At 41.0% G+C, this 17,689-nt stretch overlaps 1 protein-coding gene across 4 annotated transcripts in view; it reads right to left on the bottom strand.

Annotated features, from left to right (window-relative positions):
* Positions 1–17,689, bottom strand: part of Apip (APAF1 interacting protein) — a 34,507-nt gene that overhangs the window by 9,540 nt on the left and 7,278 nt on the right. The window contains exons 2-8 of one of the 4 annotated variants that reach the window (XR_003835577.1): positions 15,756–15,856; positions 11,854–11,902; positions 10,339–10,456; positions 9,495–9,630; positions 7,158–7,325; positions 6,511–6,606; positions 873–1,032 (exon numbers count right to left, since the gene is read on the bottom strand). Coding sequence is in view for 3 of the 4 variants with exons in the window: in XM_029472706.1 (XP_029328566.1) it covers positions 1,561–1,573; positions 6,511–6,606; positions 7,158–7,325; positions 9,495–9,630; positions 10,339–10,456; positions 11,854–11,902; positions 15,756–15,856 (681 nt within the window). In the remaining variant the exon portion in view is untranslated. Of the gene's footprint in view, positions 1–872; positions 1,033–1,467; positions 1,574–6,418; positions 6,607–7,157; positions 7,326–9,494; positions 9,631–10,338; positions 10,457–11,853; positions 11,903–15,755; positions 15,857–17,689 lie in introns of those variants that run through there. The other 3 variants (XM_029472706.1, XM_021151861.2, XM_029472712.1) reach the window with 3 other exon arrangements.

Raw genomic sequence — 17,689 nt, 5'->3', positions numbered from 1 at the left:
AGAGAGGGAGAGGGAGGGAGGAAGGAAGGAAGGAAGGAAGGAAGGAAGGAAGGAAGGAAGGAAGGAAGGAAGGAAGGAAGGAAGCAAGCAAGCAGGCAGATATATAAAGAAGGGAGGAGATGGCTCAGGCAGTGAAGTGCTTGTCACAGAAACATGAGGCCTTGAATTTGATTCCCCAGAATCCAGGTAAAACCAGTAAGGTGATAGATACATGCTTATGAATACAGCACTGGGGAAAAGAAGACAGGGATGGGATTTCTTGCTGGCCAGTTCAGTGAACTCCAGGCCAATGAGATATCTTGTCTCAAAAACTTTAAGGTGGTTGGTTCCTAAGAGACAACATTTAAGGCTGATCTCTGGCCACTGTGCTCGTATATACCTATTCACTCATGTATACCCACATAAGCATCCACACATCCTGACACACAACCAAAAAAGAAGAGGAGGGAATAGTTGAGAAGGAGAGATGAAGAGAATTTCATTTGAAGTGATAGGACCTTTACTATAAAAATAAATAAAAGGCAGGTGAATCTTCATGAGTTCTAGGCTAACCTGGTCTATACAGTGAGTTCCAGGCCAGGAAGGGCTATGTATGAAAACCCTATTTCACAAGCAAGCAGGCATTTACTTGAAAGAGATTGATTAAAAAGGTGGAAAGGTTTACTTTGGCCCAAGGTTTCTGCAGGTTCCTCCTGTGTTTGGCTGTTTTCATGATTGTGAGCCTGATGATGAGGATGAAGTCATGGACAGGAGTGGCAGAGCAAGGCTTCCCACCCCTTGTTGGACAGGAAGCAGAAAGAGACAAACAAGAAGGACCAGGGAAAGACACCCATCAAAGACAAGGTCCAATAGGGCCTCCAATAAAGACTTACCTTGCAGCTCTCACTAGGTAGTAATAGTTGACCAAATCTTGAGTCCATCAACTTATCAATCCATTGATGAAGGCTGGGACCTATGATCCTAAAACTCCACATCTGAATACTAGCAGCATCAGGGTGAAGCCTTTAATGCAGGAGCTCCTTTGGGGGATTCCTAATATTTAACAATAACAAGGAAGAAATCAAATTATTTCTCTCTTTATTCTCTTATTGCTTCATTTTAAAGAACTTTGAAGAGAAAGCTAACCATGTCCTGGAGTGTTAACCAATCTCCTACCAGGCTACGTTGACAAGACCTGGCAGTTTTCTTTCTTGAAAGGGAAATATTTGATTAGATTGAACTTAAGGCAGATCACTTTTTAAGATTCAAAACAGTTCAATAGGATTAAAGGGTTCTAAAATAATTTGGGAAACACATGGCAATCTCTTGGCTAAATTATTTGTCTTATTCAATTGGAAGGTGAATATGTGTACTACAGTTAATTTAATACAACTTGGTTGAATTTAGGTCTGTCATCAGTTTAGTCTTTTACTTATAACCAACCTTTGTTTTCATATTTGAAGAAGTAGTAGGGAGAAGAACTCAGGGCTATGGGGAAGAACGCCTGTTATTGCCTCAAAGCACTGAACACTGCCATGCCAACACTGGGAATCAGCCTCCTGGGGTGTAATTCCATTTAGTTCAAGAATGGATCCTATTATGTAAAAGAGAAAGGTAAAAGTGGTGAACATTCACCAGTTCTCCAAACCCCGAGCCAGATTTACTGGAGGTGTGCTGTTGCAATGTGGTTTCCATGATTTATTTGAATGTCAACGACCTTGAGGAGAGCTAGACTAGAGTTTCCTGGGAAAGAAGCTAACATTTGAAGAGCACACCAAATACCTGATAGGTATGGTGCTGAGAGGTTTACATATATTCCTTTGTTTACATTCTGTGTATTTATTTCCTGAGCTTCAATTTCATCTTAAACCAGGGGAAATCTCTATCTTGAAAGATTATGTTGATCCCAAGCACTTAATAAACTAGTCTACAAGAATAAACCAATCCTATATTAAGTAGAAATTACAGAAAAGAAGGTAACTAATAGTAATTGAGTGGCTACCACAAATTAAGCACTATCTCCTTTATCTCATCCTCAGTCCTACTCTAAAAATAAGAGAAGTGAAAGTAAGCAGAAGTGACGCAAACTATGTTTCCCCATTGGAGAAATCTCCATCAAGAATTCAGAAAATATTCATTGAGTACTTATGATATGGCAGGCTCTTTGTTTTGTTTTGTTTATAGTGAATAAAATATATTCAACCTCAAAAAGGAATTTTGGAGTAAGTTTCTAGAAAAATGTCTAGAGATGAAGTGTGGTAATGGAGTAGAGAGAAGAAGTCAATGGCACTGTAGGGTCATGGTAGGTAGCATCAAGATGATAGCATCAGCTAGCCAAAGGATGATGCTGAATAGGGGCTAGAGGATAACTGTCTGGAGTGGAAAGGAGGGGTTGAGGCTAGTGAGAAAACAGTACCTCTTCAGCAGAGAGGCACTAGTTAGAGCTATTCACTGAAGGATGTTGTCCAGGAGAAAAGCATAGAAGCAGGGCATGATTAAGATCAGAAGTCTGACAGGGAAGAAGCCTACAGAACTGACCCAAGAGTAGGGCACCACAGGCATCTGGAATTATGGAAGGCTAGAGAAACACCTCCAAGAAGCCACCACTAGTAACTCTTTTGAGAAATAAAATATAGAGCACTGACTTCAAGTTTTGGTGGAAAGATGGTTTCATTCAACAAATATTTATTATCAACTACCTAATATTGCTTGAGAGAATAGGGGGTACATTGAAAAAATGTGAAAACTTCTATCTCTGTGGAATTCACATTGTAGAGTACAAAAAATCACCAGAGAAATCAGTTATAGCATATTAGCTGGTTATAAGCACTTTATAGAAAATCAGAACAGGGAAGGATAGCAAGGTGGTAGCTCACATTTATAATTCCAGCACTAGGGAGGTTGAGGCAGGAAGACTGTGAGTTTGAGGCTGGCCTGGGCTAGTACATCCAAGACCAGCATAGACTACAGAGTAAGATGGTATTTAAAATAATTAAATAGAAAACAAACAAAAGCAAAAATAAAGGAGGAAGTAGAGCTCTATGTGAAGGATATGGTATGGTTCTAAATATGGAGGACAGGTGATATTTAATGACATGATTGAGGCTCTATTGAGAATATTCCCATACAGAATGAGAAAGGTATCAGGTACATATGTGGAAGCAAAGTACAAAAAGGAGGGAAGAAAAAAATATAAGTACCTTGAAAATGCAAAGGCTCAAGGTTTCCTGCAACTGGAGTAGAGTATGTGAGAAGGCTCACCAAATGAGCTAGTAGGACAAGGATTCTCAACCTGTAGGCCATGATTCCTTGTGGCGGGGGTGGGGGTGGGGGCATTGAACTATCCTTTCACAGGGGTTGCATACCAGATATTTACATTAAGAGTCATAATAGTAGCAAAATTAGAGTTATCAAGTAGCGACAAAATTATTGTTGGGGATTGTTATAACATGAGGAACTGTATTAAAAGTTCGCAGCATTCAAAAGGTTGCTCTATGAGAATGGAATCATTGTCCAAAGACAGGCTTTAGAGCCGAGACCCTAGCTGATCTTCGTAACAGGATGACGGGAGCTTGTGTTGATTATTGATAGACATTTGGGGTGAGGAGTGGGGAGCAGTGGCTGAAGCAGGGGAATCTGTTAAAGCCCATCTGGAGCACATGGAATAAAAACAAGCAAACGAATGAACAAACAAAAAGAGTGGGTGCTGAGCCAGGCAGTAACAGCCAAGTGGTGAAAGGTTTGGAATACAAATATTTCTTGCATGTGAAGCTGGTGAGATGGGCTAATTGACCTCATATTGTGTAAGACTGACCATTCCACTATGGATGTCAGTGAGAACAACTGGAAGGAACTGCAGGGAATGTCAGAGACTTAGGGCTTGTTTTGACTATCTCAAGAGGTAGATAGACATTCCTTGGCATCATCAGAAGCCAGGTAAGAGTCGAGATCAGGAAAAATACAAGGGTGAAAATATAAATGTGTGATCTGCTGGGTACAACTGATATTTAAATCCAAGAAAATAGGTGAGATCAGTGAACGAGTTTCAGGAAAGTTGTCTGAGGGATGATGCTGACTACAGAGCTGAAGAAGGATCAGCACCGTGTGGATCCTAAGAACCTGAAGAGCTGAGAAGGCCAGTGAGCATGGGTAAAGCTCACAGAAACTCATCTCCAAGTTTAGCTGTGTAACCACCATGGGAGGTTATAATGGTACTTCCAGTTGAGTGATAAGGACAAAAGCCCAGCCAAACTCTCAAGTCTGGGAGAGAAAAGGGACTGGGCCATGAGAGCAAACTTTTTCTTTTCTTTTCTTTTCTTTTCTTTTCTTTTCTTTTCTTTTTCTTTTTCTTTTTCTTTTTTTTTAAAGTCTGAAGCAGAGGAAAGGGCAGTATCCCGAGCTCAAGGGGTCTGAGCCATCCATCAGCTCCAATGGCCATCTCATGTCCTGAAGGTGAAGACTTAGCAGGAAGATCAAACTGATGATGCAGGAGACAGGAAATCACTCAATGATGACCTTGAACATATCAATAGGAGATATGGCCTCAGTGGGCACCAGGGCTAGCAACCATGCAGAGGTGGAAAGCCCACGGAAGTACTCTCTTGGTGGTGTCTTCCTTTCTGTGAAATAGCAGACAAGGTCATTAGTGCAGAGTATGCAGGGAAATGTTTGAAGTTTGAGAAGAAACAGCTGTTGGGGGGGGCGTGGTGAATGAATGGGGATACTAAAGTTCCCCAGCAGCATCTGAGGCTCACTTGACAGTAACACAGCAGTTTCTTTCCCCTAGCTAAGATGCACACACACACAGGACGGCTGGAACTATTTGTAAACGTTTGTTTTGATGTTCAAAGAATTCATTCATTCCACATCCAGGCCCAGTGATAAGAGGAGTCAGAAAGCAGCAGCACTTCAGCTTCAAGGGAGTCTTCAGGGAGAGACTGGTTATATTGAAGGCATGGAAGGAAGGCCAGCACTCTGAGAGTGAGCATGTAGGGAGAGCGGCTGTTTTTGGGTAGAGCTCTTACAGGTGTTGGAGCTGGGTGAAGGCTGAAGGCACGGTGGCACGTGTATGTGGCACATGTGTTTTAAGAATCCTATCAAAGGCAAAGGCCTTGGGAAAGTCAGAGGACAAGTACAAGGTGCAGCAGGAAGATTAGAACACCCAGTTGAAGGAACTGAAAAAGATGGCTCCAACCACAGAGGCTGGCTGTCTCCAGGAGTGAGGGGAGAGTTGGCAATGTTGGAAATCTGATGACTGAGAAGAGTGAAGAGAACAGTAACAAGGTTGGGACAATGGATTTGTTATACTTGGAGTGGCCTGTTTGTCAGTATCCAGTGCTCACCAGAGCTATGTGGTCATAGGTCTGAGATGATATCACTCAACATGGTTGTTAATTTGTCTTGCTTGGGTGCAGGTACCAAGTAGGCAGCTTAATCAAAGTCTTTCCCTGATGAATGTGACTGAGGTCAGGGGGTTAGGATGCCCCTGTGAAGAGCACAAATACTAGTCCATGCACTCTTCCTTTTTTTATGAAGGATGGGTAGAGACAGGGTCTGGAAGTCTGGGTAAGGTAAGTGAAGGGCTGAAGGGAATGATCTGGAAGCTGATGACCTGACAGCAGGGTGATGGTGGTGATCATCTTCTTTCGTTAGAAGCAGCAGGGCTGGGGCAGAGATCAGCAGTAGACCACTTGCCTATTCTACTGGAAACCCTGGGTATCATTTGACTTGAATCCCTACAACTGATACCAATATACAATAAGTGCTCTATATCATGTTATAGGTTAAATGTTGAGATATAGGGATATCTGCAAATATGCAATAAGGTATCTTGGGGATGGGAACCAAGGATAAACACAGACTTCATTTGTTACCCAGGCACGTTAGCCTGGAGGGAATTTCACACAATGCTCTTACTGTATCGAACCACCCTCCACATGAAGCGAGGTGTGGATTCCATCTGTGACTCTGTACTCAAAGTTTTGGACTCTGTCTGTACTCAAAGTTTTGGACTCTGTATTTTAGATAATGGGTACTTACTTAGTCTGCATATAGGGAAATCTGTACAATTATTTTTATGCCAAGTAAGAAGGATACACTAATCTGAAATAGTTCATGTACATTTTATGCATCAAATTAAAATGTTTATCCCATAAATAAGTGGAAAATTGCAAGTACATTTTACATTACCAATGTTTTAAAGATAAAAGAGAATTCTCTGAGAATGTATACAAAAGGAATTAACTTAAAAGCAAATATTTTTCTCTTATAATCTTTAAAATGAGAAAAAACTAAATAAAATAAGTTTTTATTCTACCTCCCTATCACTCAAATCTATAAGAATATAAGTAAATATTTAATGTCAGAGGATATTATCTGTAGTACTCGGTATAAGTTACCATTGGTAGTATTCTGTGACAGATTAGTGACATCAAGAAAATTTCCAACTCATTTAAAAGCAGCTGAGTTTTATTTAAGGCATAATTGAGTTTGTTTTATTGTTGGAGATACTTAGACATCCACTTGGCTTACACAATTCCATTTTCTCCAACTGGACGCTGTGTTGGATCGAGTCCCATCTTCTTCATGGAGACAGCAATGTCAAACAGGTAATCATAACACTCACACCTGTAGAGGGAAAGGCAAAAGGCCTGCACATTGTGTCAGCACAGAGCTGCTCTTCTGTCCTGATCACCATGTATCCCAACATCAGCTCTGTACGCTTTTCCTACATTTTTCTACTTATCTCATACCAAAGGTTTCCTGTTTTGACCCCAACAATTTTCAAACCTGCAAGGGAATCACACTGAATTGGGCAACTACATCATTTACTTCTCAAGAAGTATACTACTCACATAAAGCGACAATGTACATAAAGTACAAATATTACACGCTATGTTTTTTAAATCAAATATTTGTTATTAAGGATCTATCTCCTTTTCCTTTGTAGCAGACTTCACTGAGGCTTCCTAATTCAGACCTGACCTAATCAATACTCCTGATGATTCAATAGAGTGAAAACCAGCTCTCCACAAATAACAAGGACAGATAACTGAAGTTGAAACCAGTTGACCAACAACCCTAAAAGACCCAAATTTCATTCTAAATCCTAAATGTGTTGAGTTCCTTTCCACATTCTGAGTGTGACTTGTATCAAATATTCTCAGATTCGGTCTTACATGGTTTTTGCTTTCTCCCATGTTTCTCCCCACACGTACACCCCATGACGCCGGACTAGAACTGCACAGGAGTCTGGGTACTCATTCATGGCATGAGCCATCCGTTCTTTGAGGTCCTTCTCTTCAGGAGTGTTCTCAATAATGGGTACCACTAACATATCATCGTATCTGCAAGACAGAACAAGACATTTTCCCCCATTAAAGTATTAATATTCTATTTCTGATTTTTCCTATTAGTAACCAGTCAGATGCTCTTTATCTCTGAATAGCACTCCAATTTCTCCAACTTCAAAACAAGATGTTGCAAGAATTCTGTATATCTTGTATAAACATCTATACCAAAAGATACCTTTGGAATTTGGCAGGCAGCCCTAAGTTTAAATGGCAGAAACTTGTACAGTATACCAGAACCTAACAATGAAATCAAGACCATACAAGTATTTCCTTGAAGCAAAGATAATCGTAACATTTTAAACATGAGATAGGAAATGATACACCTCACACACAGAAGTGTAGAAGGGAAGAGACACAGAACTATATTTAAACAGTAGGAATATTTCCCAACAATATAAAAAGAAACCATTGTATTTCATCTCGGCAGAATACTAAACTGCCTTGATAGGCAAATGAATCAATAGAGGTGTGGTTTGTGGCACCAGGTTAGAAGAAAGATCCTTCAAGCAACGATGATCACGATTATGATAATCCTTTCAGAATAATCTCAAATCTACTGCATTAGAACTTTCTACTTTTTCCCCTCAGTAAATACATGAGACAAAGTCAGGATACAGTAAGGTTCAAGCAAACAACTTTGCTACAAGTAAAACTAAGTCTATTCTTGAGGTCCCTTGTAACCAGTGACAACTCAGACAAGTGTTTGTTTAATCATGGATTTCTCCCAGGCTGCCTTTTCACCAGAGCACTGAGTAAACTTAATAAGCACATTCAGAGTGTTATCAGAAATGACCACTTTCAGGCAGGCATAGACGAGGAATCTGTCATGTGATAATAATTTGGGCAACAATTATCATAGTAGTATAGACTTGCCCATGATTCCATTGTAGTTCAGACAGAAGTAATTATATAATATTCCTAAGTGGAAGGAGTGAGTTGCTGGTCTCACATCTTTCCTGGGACTTCCCAGAAGGGTGGCAGACTTGAATTTTCCCATAGGATACACCACACAGTCAGAAATATTTCCAGGCACAAAATAATTTCAAAGCACAGTGAGATGGGAAAACACATTCAAGCCCATACCTCACTTCACCAACAGGATATTGATCCTCACAAGTTAAAGACATTTGAAACAGAGCCACACAGGTCCCTCTCTATCCTCTGCACACCAGCAGAGGCGAGGCATGGCACTTCCAGAACAGACTAAGAGGATGTGCTTAGTGCTGACTTGTTTTGCTGCTGAGGACCGAACTCAGGGCCTTGCAAGTGCTCAGCCCACACTCCACGGCTTTAACTTTTTCCTTTTCTACATAATTTTCATAGTGCCCCAGGATGGCTTTGGGCACACAGTCAGGGAAATCAAATCAAATGAATTTCCCAGCACACTGGTTTAAACAAGTCCAACCCGTTCCCTGCAGTCAGAGTAAGACACATCACCATATGCTACTTCAGTAACAGGGAGGGCTCTCCTCTGAGGGGAGGGAGCCAGGGTCTGAAGGAAATGAAGAAGGGTGAAGGCTCAGAAGAATGCTACCAACCAAAGCATGGCTCAACTTGTACCTGGTTCTGGGAACCTGCTTCTCCAAACCACTCAAGTCTAGATTTATATATAATGACTACATTTTGTAGACTGGTGGATTTATTTAAACTTACAAAGTCATTGTTTTACAATTTTATGTCAGTTACATCACAAATTTTGAAATACAGTTAAATATTTAATTAAAATGAACAGAAAGCTTTCTTTCTTTCTCTCTCTCTCTCTCTTTCTAATAATCAGGAGCATATTTTAGAAATACATTAAGCCAATATGACTCTACTGGTGGTCCCAGTTCAAGCTTCCTGAAGACCAAGTTGAGGTGAGGAGATCTTATTTTCTCAGTGCAGAAAACAGGGGCTGCCCCACCCATTTTGACAGACGCTGCAGAGTAGACTTTTGTTCATGTTAATAGAGCAAACACTCCATTATTTGTGTTGTTAATAAGTCTCATGGCTGGGGAAGGGAGGAGGAGTCTGTCCCCAAGAATGTGTGTGGATGTCTAACGCTCAGTGAGTATTACTGAACGCAGAGCCCACTGCATCTCATTAGAAGTACAAAAGGACCATGGTCTGACTTATCAAAGAGAAGGAAAAATGCATGCCAAATAACTTAATAAAAAAGTGTACCTGTAATACCCTCCTGAGGTACATTTCCTTATTCCTTTGATCATCTCTTGATGTGTAATTTTAAACTCCTGTCCTGGAAACAGAAGGGTGGCCATCACAGCAGCTTTAGAGTGGGTATGAATCACTGCGCCAGCTCCTGCAGGATGAAGGGTAGATGCTCAGTGGGGAGAACTTACGTCTTTAAGAGAAAATCAACATATATCACCAGGCGACTCTCTGAATGTACGTGTGCTTGGTTATGGACTTAACTTTTTCCACCATAGGAAGTGGTGGTGGGTAAGGCAGTCTCCCAGTTAGTTTCTGTTGCTAAAACATGGTGACCAAAGCCAACAAAAGAGAGCAAAGGGCTTACTTGGCTTTTATGTCCCGGGCCACTGAGGGAAGTCAGGGCAGGAACTCAAGGCAGGAACCTGGAGGTTAGAATTGAAGGATGCTGCTGACTGCCTGGTTCTCAAGGCTTGCTTAGCCTGCTTCCTTATGCAATCCAGGACCACCTGCCTAGAAGAGACACCACCCACAGTGAGCTAGGCCCTCCCACATCAGTTACTGATCAAGAAGATGTCCCCACAGACCTGCCTACAGGCCAGTCTGATGGTGGCAATTCCTCAACTGAAGTTGCACTTCCCAGATGATTCTAGCTTGTGTCAAGCTGACAAGAACTAACTAGCAGGGAAGAGAATAACACTGGACCTTCTTCTCAGTTGATGGGAGAGTGAGATGGGTTGAAATCTTTCAAGTTCTTATACATATTAGATACTCGAGAGCTGTTAACTGAAGTCAAAATGACTTTGATTAGGGAGGCCGACTCTGCAAATGTTCTATATACCAACTCCTTTCTGCATACCTCTCATGGTATAAGCATTCATGAAAAGAGGAGTGCACTGGCTTTTTTTCAGCTTCTTAGATGCTGGAGGCCCACTTATATCCTGCTCATTGATGTCACACACAAACATGTCTTCTGGCTATTTATAGAGAGAGAAAGAGAAAAGGCTTTCTTAAAAAAAAAAAAACACTTAAAATGTGTCTACTGTGTATTTGTATATCATATGCCTTTGCTTAATATTCAAAATAAATGTTTATGTTTGTTTCCCACTTTAGCACAGTTTTATGCTGTGGCCAGAGTGACGGTTCAGTGGGTAAGAGCACTGACAGCCCTTTCAGAGGACCTGGATCCGGTGCTCAGCCCCCATACTTTCAACTTCAGTCCCAGCAGACCTGATGCCCCCTTCTGGCCTACATGGGAACTGCACACACACAGGGTGCACAGATACACATGCAGGGAAAACGCTGATACACACAAACCAATACAATTAAAAAATAAAGTTTTATGTGATCAAAAACTTTTGAAATTTGAGGGATAAAATCTGATGTAGAAACCATTGGATAATTAATGATGTTGCAGCTATTTGATGGACTTAGGCCTGCTGTTTCACAACTATTTTTCCAAAAATGCATATAAAGAAATCAACATCGCAAATGGGTGTCAGAATTTTCTTATCTCCTGAGGAATTCAGTAATGACGTTATTCTTCAAGTATTCAGGAATGTGTCAATCCAATGTTTTTTAGTGATGTCCGCATATTGCTGATTTGCAACTTCCAAATGTCAGGGCTCATCACAGACTACAATATAAACTTCCGTTAAGAGAGAAACCCTTCCTTTTTTCTTGTCTTAAATCAATGTTTTATGTATTTGGCTTGATTTGGAGGGTATTATTCTAGCATCAACATAGAATGCACTTCTTAAAAATGAAACAATCCCCTTTAAATTGGAATAGCTTTGCCACTGACAATCTGAACCAGTTGGTGTGACCCGAGCCATCAGCAGGCCTAGGTCACAGGTCTGATAACAGGAGGATGACACCACACTTCTAACTGCGGCCTGCTACAGTTTTATGGATGAGATTTTAAGTACTTATTTTTGTGTGTTTGCCTGCATGCATGTATGTGTATCCTGGGCATTCCTGCTCCCTTGAGAGGTCAGAAGAGTGGCTTTAGATCCCCGGAAAGTAGAGTTATAGGGAGTTGTGAGCCACTGTATAGGTGTTGAGAGGCGAACCCAGGTCTTCTGCAAGAGCAGAGGTTAAGAGCGAGTGCTCTCAAGCTGTAAGCCACTTCTCCAGCCCTGAAGGAGATTTTAAAAAACACACTGGTTATGTGGAGCATACTGGCCACTTTACAAAAAAATTGTAATTACTTAACAAATATTTAATAGTTACTTAGCAAATGTTTGTTGATTGGTTATTTAAATGATCACAATAGAACCACCCTTCAAAACTAACATAACCTTTTAGAAGCAATTCTACTTCATGGAACAGCAGTCAAGGAGAGGGAGAGAGCTTCCGAGATCCTTTAGCATACCTGAATGCGCTCCTTTTGCACGCCTGAGGGAGCAATGTAGATTTCATTGCTGGTGACAAAAATATAGAAATTGGTTTTGTTTAGCTAAATTTCTGGTTTTGCACAAATAAAGTGTAGCCTTGTAGTCTAACTTTTAATGTTCTTTATACACCAAGCCACAAATGGCTGCTTGTTGAGGGATGGAGCTGGGGTGCACAGAAAGAGTTCTAAGACACTACGAGACACTAGTAGCCAAAGAAAACTTGTGTTATTTGCTTTTATCTTTCCTGCTTTCACATATATGTGTTTCTTTTCACACACACACACACACACACACACACACACACCCCAGTAATGAGGGACTCGAGGAAAGATAAATGTGAATATGTAGTATTGAGCACTTTTCGGCATGCATGAACAGAATGTCAGTATCCCATGCAAAATATAGCAACTCTAAAATTCAATCCGGCAAAGTATGATTTTGAACATTTCTGCATTACAAAGAGTGAGGTTTAAATTTATTGCTTGAAGTCATGAAGTGCAGAGCCCTCTGCTGGACAGTTTGCTAAGTTACAGCATTAACACTGGGTAACTGTAGAAGAGTTTCCTCTATGACAAGCATGTAAATATTGGAAATTATTTGACAGTAAAGCAATCACAAAAAGTGAAAAATGAAGAAAGGGTATTGAATGTAGTCGAATATGCTAATAATCACAGCACTTAGGAAGCTGAACCAGGAAGATCATGAGTTCAAGACTAGCCTGGGATATGCAGTGAGCAAATCTCTGAAATAAACAAAAAGGACAATTACACACACACACACACACACACACACACACACACACCAACAACCCATACCGAGAGAGAGAGAGAGAGAGAGAGAGAGAGAGAGAGAGAGAAAGAGATTGAGAGGTGGGGAGAAATGTCTTTTGTTATGGGTTTTAGATCTATACCCTGTACCAGTTTCCACAAAGTCCTCTATGGTGCTGTCAAATATGACTTGCAGCATCATTTCCAAACCTCCCATATTCTCTCCATTTACAGAATGGTCCCCTGGCTCACTTATTAGTTCCAGTTGTCAGAGCATGTAAATGAGCTGCCACAAAGATGAAAATCAAGGAGCCTCAACACCCGGGACTCTAGCTTCTGCCATGGAGACAGAGGTGCACAACGCGCAGGAACCACAGCTCCTAGTGAAGATGGGGATGGTCTGTACAAAGCTGCTGAAGTGGCTGATACACAGTACACTCTTGGGGCTGACGGGCACGTGGGTGAGATGAGTAAATTACACTCTAGACGATAAAGGCCTGAGAGGCGAGCAGAATCCGGGGAGCTCATGCATGCGTTAGATTCCTGAAGCAGCTGAGGCGCTCAGTCTCTGCTGCCCGAGGCAACAGTGCGGCAGCCCTCCCTCCTGAGCCTCTGGCAAGGGCAAGGACCACACTGCACAGCCCCAGTCATTGGCTCGACAGCCTTGTGGACACGGAGAAATTCTAGCTGTGCTAAGTCTGTTTGTATCGTTGCCTTTGTAAATGGGAATTAATTTAGACTTTGATCAGTTCTGACTAATTCTTAGACAAACTAAGTAAATTTTGGACATGTCAATACTAACACAAAAGAAAAGCATAAAAAAAAACCCGACAGCTTTTGCTTTAGGAGATAATGTATTGCTTGGTTTTATAAGCCACAAATAAAACAAGATTTGAGGCTCCCGAGAGTGAGTTCTGGAGTTACTTCTCTATACTCCTTGCTCTCATTCTAAACAAGAGGAGAAAAAAATCCCCAAGCCAAACAAACAAACAAAAGCAAGAGCTCACACTACATCTGTGCCCAGGTGTCTAGTCTAATTTACCCTCTGCTCTTAGAGATTACTGAACTATTATATCTAGGTAGCTCATCTACAATATGTGTTAATCAAATGCAACCGGCTTAGTGCGGCTGGCACATACTGAAAACAGGACATGCTAAATCTAAACGCTACAGACCAAGCCCGAAAGGCCATGGCTGCTGAGGGCCATGGACTGACTTTGAGGGTCCTGTGCCTGTGCCTGTGCTCAGTGCAATCTCTATGTGGATCTCTGTGCTCTCGCTCTCTCTCTCTCTCACTCACACACACACACCCATACATTAGTCATGTAGCAGCCAAACCTTGAAAGCTGTCAGTATTTCTATCTTCCCAAAGACTACTGTTCCTACGGTTCTAGTGCATTACCTACTGTATGTACATTGTCTTTTCAACTTTATTTGCACCAAGAGTCAGACACAGACAAAACCATCACCGCAAACACGAAGCTGAGTCATATGGTTGAATAAAGTCATTTAACTATTAGGGATAACATTCAACACCTTATTAAAAACAGCCATTTTAGTCTGTAAGGCACAAACTTGAAGCCAAATGAAGCCTTAAAATTCTGGCTCTTCCCATTTGTGGCCCCTAGAGGGAGCTCCTTGCCTATTAAAAATAACGAAAAACTACAGATGATGCAACTTTCCTATAAATTGATTGTGGTGCTATAAAAGTGATTACATATTAAGAGGTGTGCCAATAAATGGTTTATGTTGGCCGCACACAATCAGGCTGTGGAACAGTAAAGTTCTTCTAGAAGAAGTCCTGTCTAGTTTCTTGCTTTGACAACTTCTCTTGAGTTTGCATTCTACTCTTTTTAACTTTGCTGTATATATTTTTAAAAAGCCAGAAACAAGTATTTTCGCTCAGTTGGGTAGGAGCTCTATTATATACAAAGCCATTTCCTGCATATGCAAATAACCAGTAGAGAGGGAGATCATAGAAAGCAGCCTTTAGAAATAAATCATACATCAGGGAAATTAAATTACAGGTACCTGACTTCTCAGATAGGAATGAATTATTCATAGTTTCAGGTATATTGTGCATTAGAAAACCTGAAAGCTTAGGCACAGGGCAACATGGACATGCAGGCGAACAGGGAACACGCTTTATCTGTACTGAGAGAATTCTTATATCCACAGCTGTATAAGCTGTTGGCTAAGTCACATTTTGCTATTTCCCACTGTTGAATTAATATTTCATGAATGACACTGTAATTTGAAGCAGATGAAATTCCAAAGTCATTATTTTGTGGGAAGAAATAAAATAAAATAAAAATTTGTTTAAGATGTTCTGATTTTATTTTACAATCTACTTCCTATTATAAAATGCAGGTTCCTTGATGGAGACATACACAAACATATATGTACATGTATATACATGCATATCATGTACACATACACTCAGCATATAAATGTTTTAATGATCCAACTTTGCTAAAGAAAAAAGGTGAATTAGAATACAGAATAAAACCCTGCCTCCAGCAACAGGACTTCTACATTTCAGGGGTAAGATATCAACCCAGTTCAGCAAGCCCTGGGAGAAGGAGGCTTGCTTCCTCGTGCTTACTCCTCATCTGCTTGACCACAAGACACTCACTGAACTCAGTGAGCAACAGAAAATGAGTCCTTCTGTTTTAAACCCAGTGCCTCAAAGGAGTAGATAGTAGCATTGCTGGGCCTGTTAATCATGGTATCTCTGCTCAAAAACAGCTCATGGCCTGTTTTGAACTCATTAAATATGGATTTTTGAACTTAATTAGAATTTAATAATTAATAATTTCTATTTAAGTGACTTTTAAATATTTCTTTGAACTTTTGAAATAAGTCTTCAACTACTTTGCTTACCTTTGATGTTCCAAACAGAGAGGACCAAATTATCCCAGTTAACAACTGGGAATTTATTGTGCTTGGTGCTTCTGCTCCTTGGCTCCACCGGGTTATGCAGACATCCACCAATCATTTAGAAAGTATCCGGCTTCAGTCTCACACTAAACTGACTATCAGCTGGGTCTGGACACAGCCCTGAGGCCTGCTGAAATAAGAACTCTCACGGCTGCGATCAGTCAGGAACTTACCCATGCTTCAAGCTGATTCCCCCTCCAGTGCCGGTGACCCAGCCCAGATGGTAAAACTGTTTGCAAAGTTCTGGGATCAGGAATCGGGGGTGCTCCTTGTCCTGAAACAGAAGATGATGATCTGCAAATGACTCTTTAAGTTGTGCACTCCAGCTGGCACTTCCCTAATCGTTAGAAATGGATTTACTTAATTGGCAGTCTGGGATTGGTCAGTACAGGGGTCTAACTCTATGGAACGGGCTGTAAAAACAAGGCAGGGAAATGCCAGGGATCTATGACACAGTGTCAACAGAAAGGCAGTGGAACCCAGTACTAAAAACAAACAAACCAACAAACGAACCCCACACTTTGGGCTACACAGCTAAGTGCTTCACAGAACACCCTGCTAGAACACCATACATGACACTTCACTATCAATACATGTTCAACACAGTCTGTGTTGGGGCAGTTTCAATTTTATCTTTAAAATGTTGTTTTCCAAAGTGATTTAAATATCTTCTTATTCAATTATAATAGTGACTATGGCAAACCATTAAAATCAAGCAAATAACAATCAATAAACAAATCCTACTCAGAAGCCGTTATGATCCTTTTCTACGAAGGCATTTTACGGAACCGTGTGAGTAAAGGCCAGAAGGAACATCACCCTTACTTATGTCTAGCTGTAATAACTCCCAGGTTTCCCTGCTTTTCTCTTAACAGTTTAAACTAACTAAAGCAAGCACAGAAGAACCATGAGCTCCATTTTGGCAGTACGATATGTAGCCTTAGCTGGAAAGCAGACAATAACTGCCTAGTCAGTCATGGTCACAAATATTTCAAAAGAGGTGGCAGAGGTGGAAAGTGAACTTCCTAGGACTCCTCAGGGAAATGTCTTGGGGGCAGGGCACTCCAAAGCTGACATTCACTTCAAGCCACCTGCAGAAAGTTCTGGGCTCTCTGGGCTTCACTCTGATAGCTGGACCAGCATCAGAACTCTGAGATAAACTCCAGACTTGTACCACACAGAAAACCCCCAAATAAACTCAAGACTCGGTGGGCTGCAGTCTCAGCAAAGAGCAAACAAGAAACCCTTGCTACAAAGAAAAGCACAGCAAATAACTGACTATGGATGGCGGCCCTGGGTAAAGGGGAAAACCATTATTTCAACAGACTGGGCAGCTAAAATTGTGTTTCCCAATATTTATTTACTTGTCATTCTCTGGTTTATTCTCTCTCTCTCCCATCCTCTCTCTTCTTTCCTCTCTCTGTGTTTGAGTATGCATGTATGTATGTATGCATGTATGCATATAGATAAATAGTTTTGGTGGTATGCATGATAATTTGATGAAGTAGCCTTCAAAATAAAAAATTCAGAGTATGAGAAAAAGCCAGGCTTTTGTAAAAATCAGCACAGGTTTAGGAGTTCGCAAAGAAGGTCAAACTACATAATATCTAATTCACCGTTTACACGATGCCTAGTATGCTAGCTAGTTTTACATCAACTTGACACAGGCTAGAGTCATCTTGGAAGAGGGAACCTCAAATGAGAAATTGACCCCACCTGTCGCCTGTGAATAATCATGCCTGTGGTGCATTTTCTTGATTGATGATTGATGTGGGCCTAGCTCACTTTGGGTGGTGCTGGCCCTGGGCTGGCAGTTCTGGGTTATATAAGCCACAAGGAGCAAAGCAGTAAGCAGCACTCCTCCATAGCCTCTGCTTCAGATCCTGCCTCCAGCTGGCTTCTTGCCTTGTACTCCTGCCCTGACTTCTCTGGATGATGGACTATAAGCTGTAAGCTAAAATTAACCCTTTCCTCCCCGTTGTGCTTTGCTCAGTGTTCTATCACAGCAACAGAAATCTTAACTAAGACACTGAGCCCTACTTTTACTCAACCATGAAATAAGCACACTTTAAGGAATAAAGTGAGATGAAATGAAGATAAAACACAC

This window comes from Mus caroli, chromosome 2, assembly GCF_900094665.2.
Source record: "Mus caroli chromosome 2, CAROLI_EIJ_v1.1, whole genome shotgun sequence".
Classification (NCBI taxonomy): domain Eukaryota; kingdom Metazoa; phylum Chordata; class Mammalia; order Rodentia; family Muridae; genus Mus; species Mus caroli.
The sequence above is the reverse complement of the archived record's forward strand: the minus strand, read 5'-3'. Positions and strand labels throughout refer to the sequence as shown.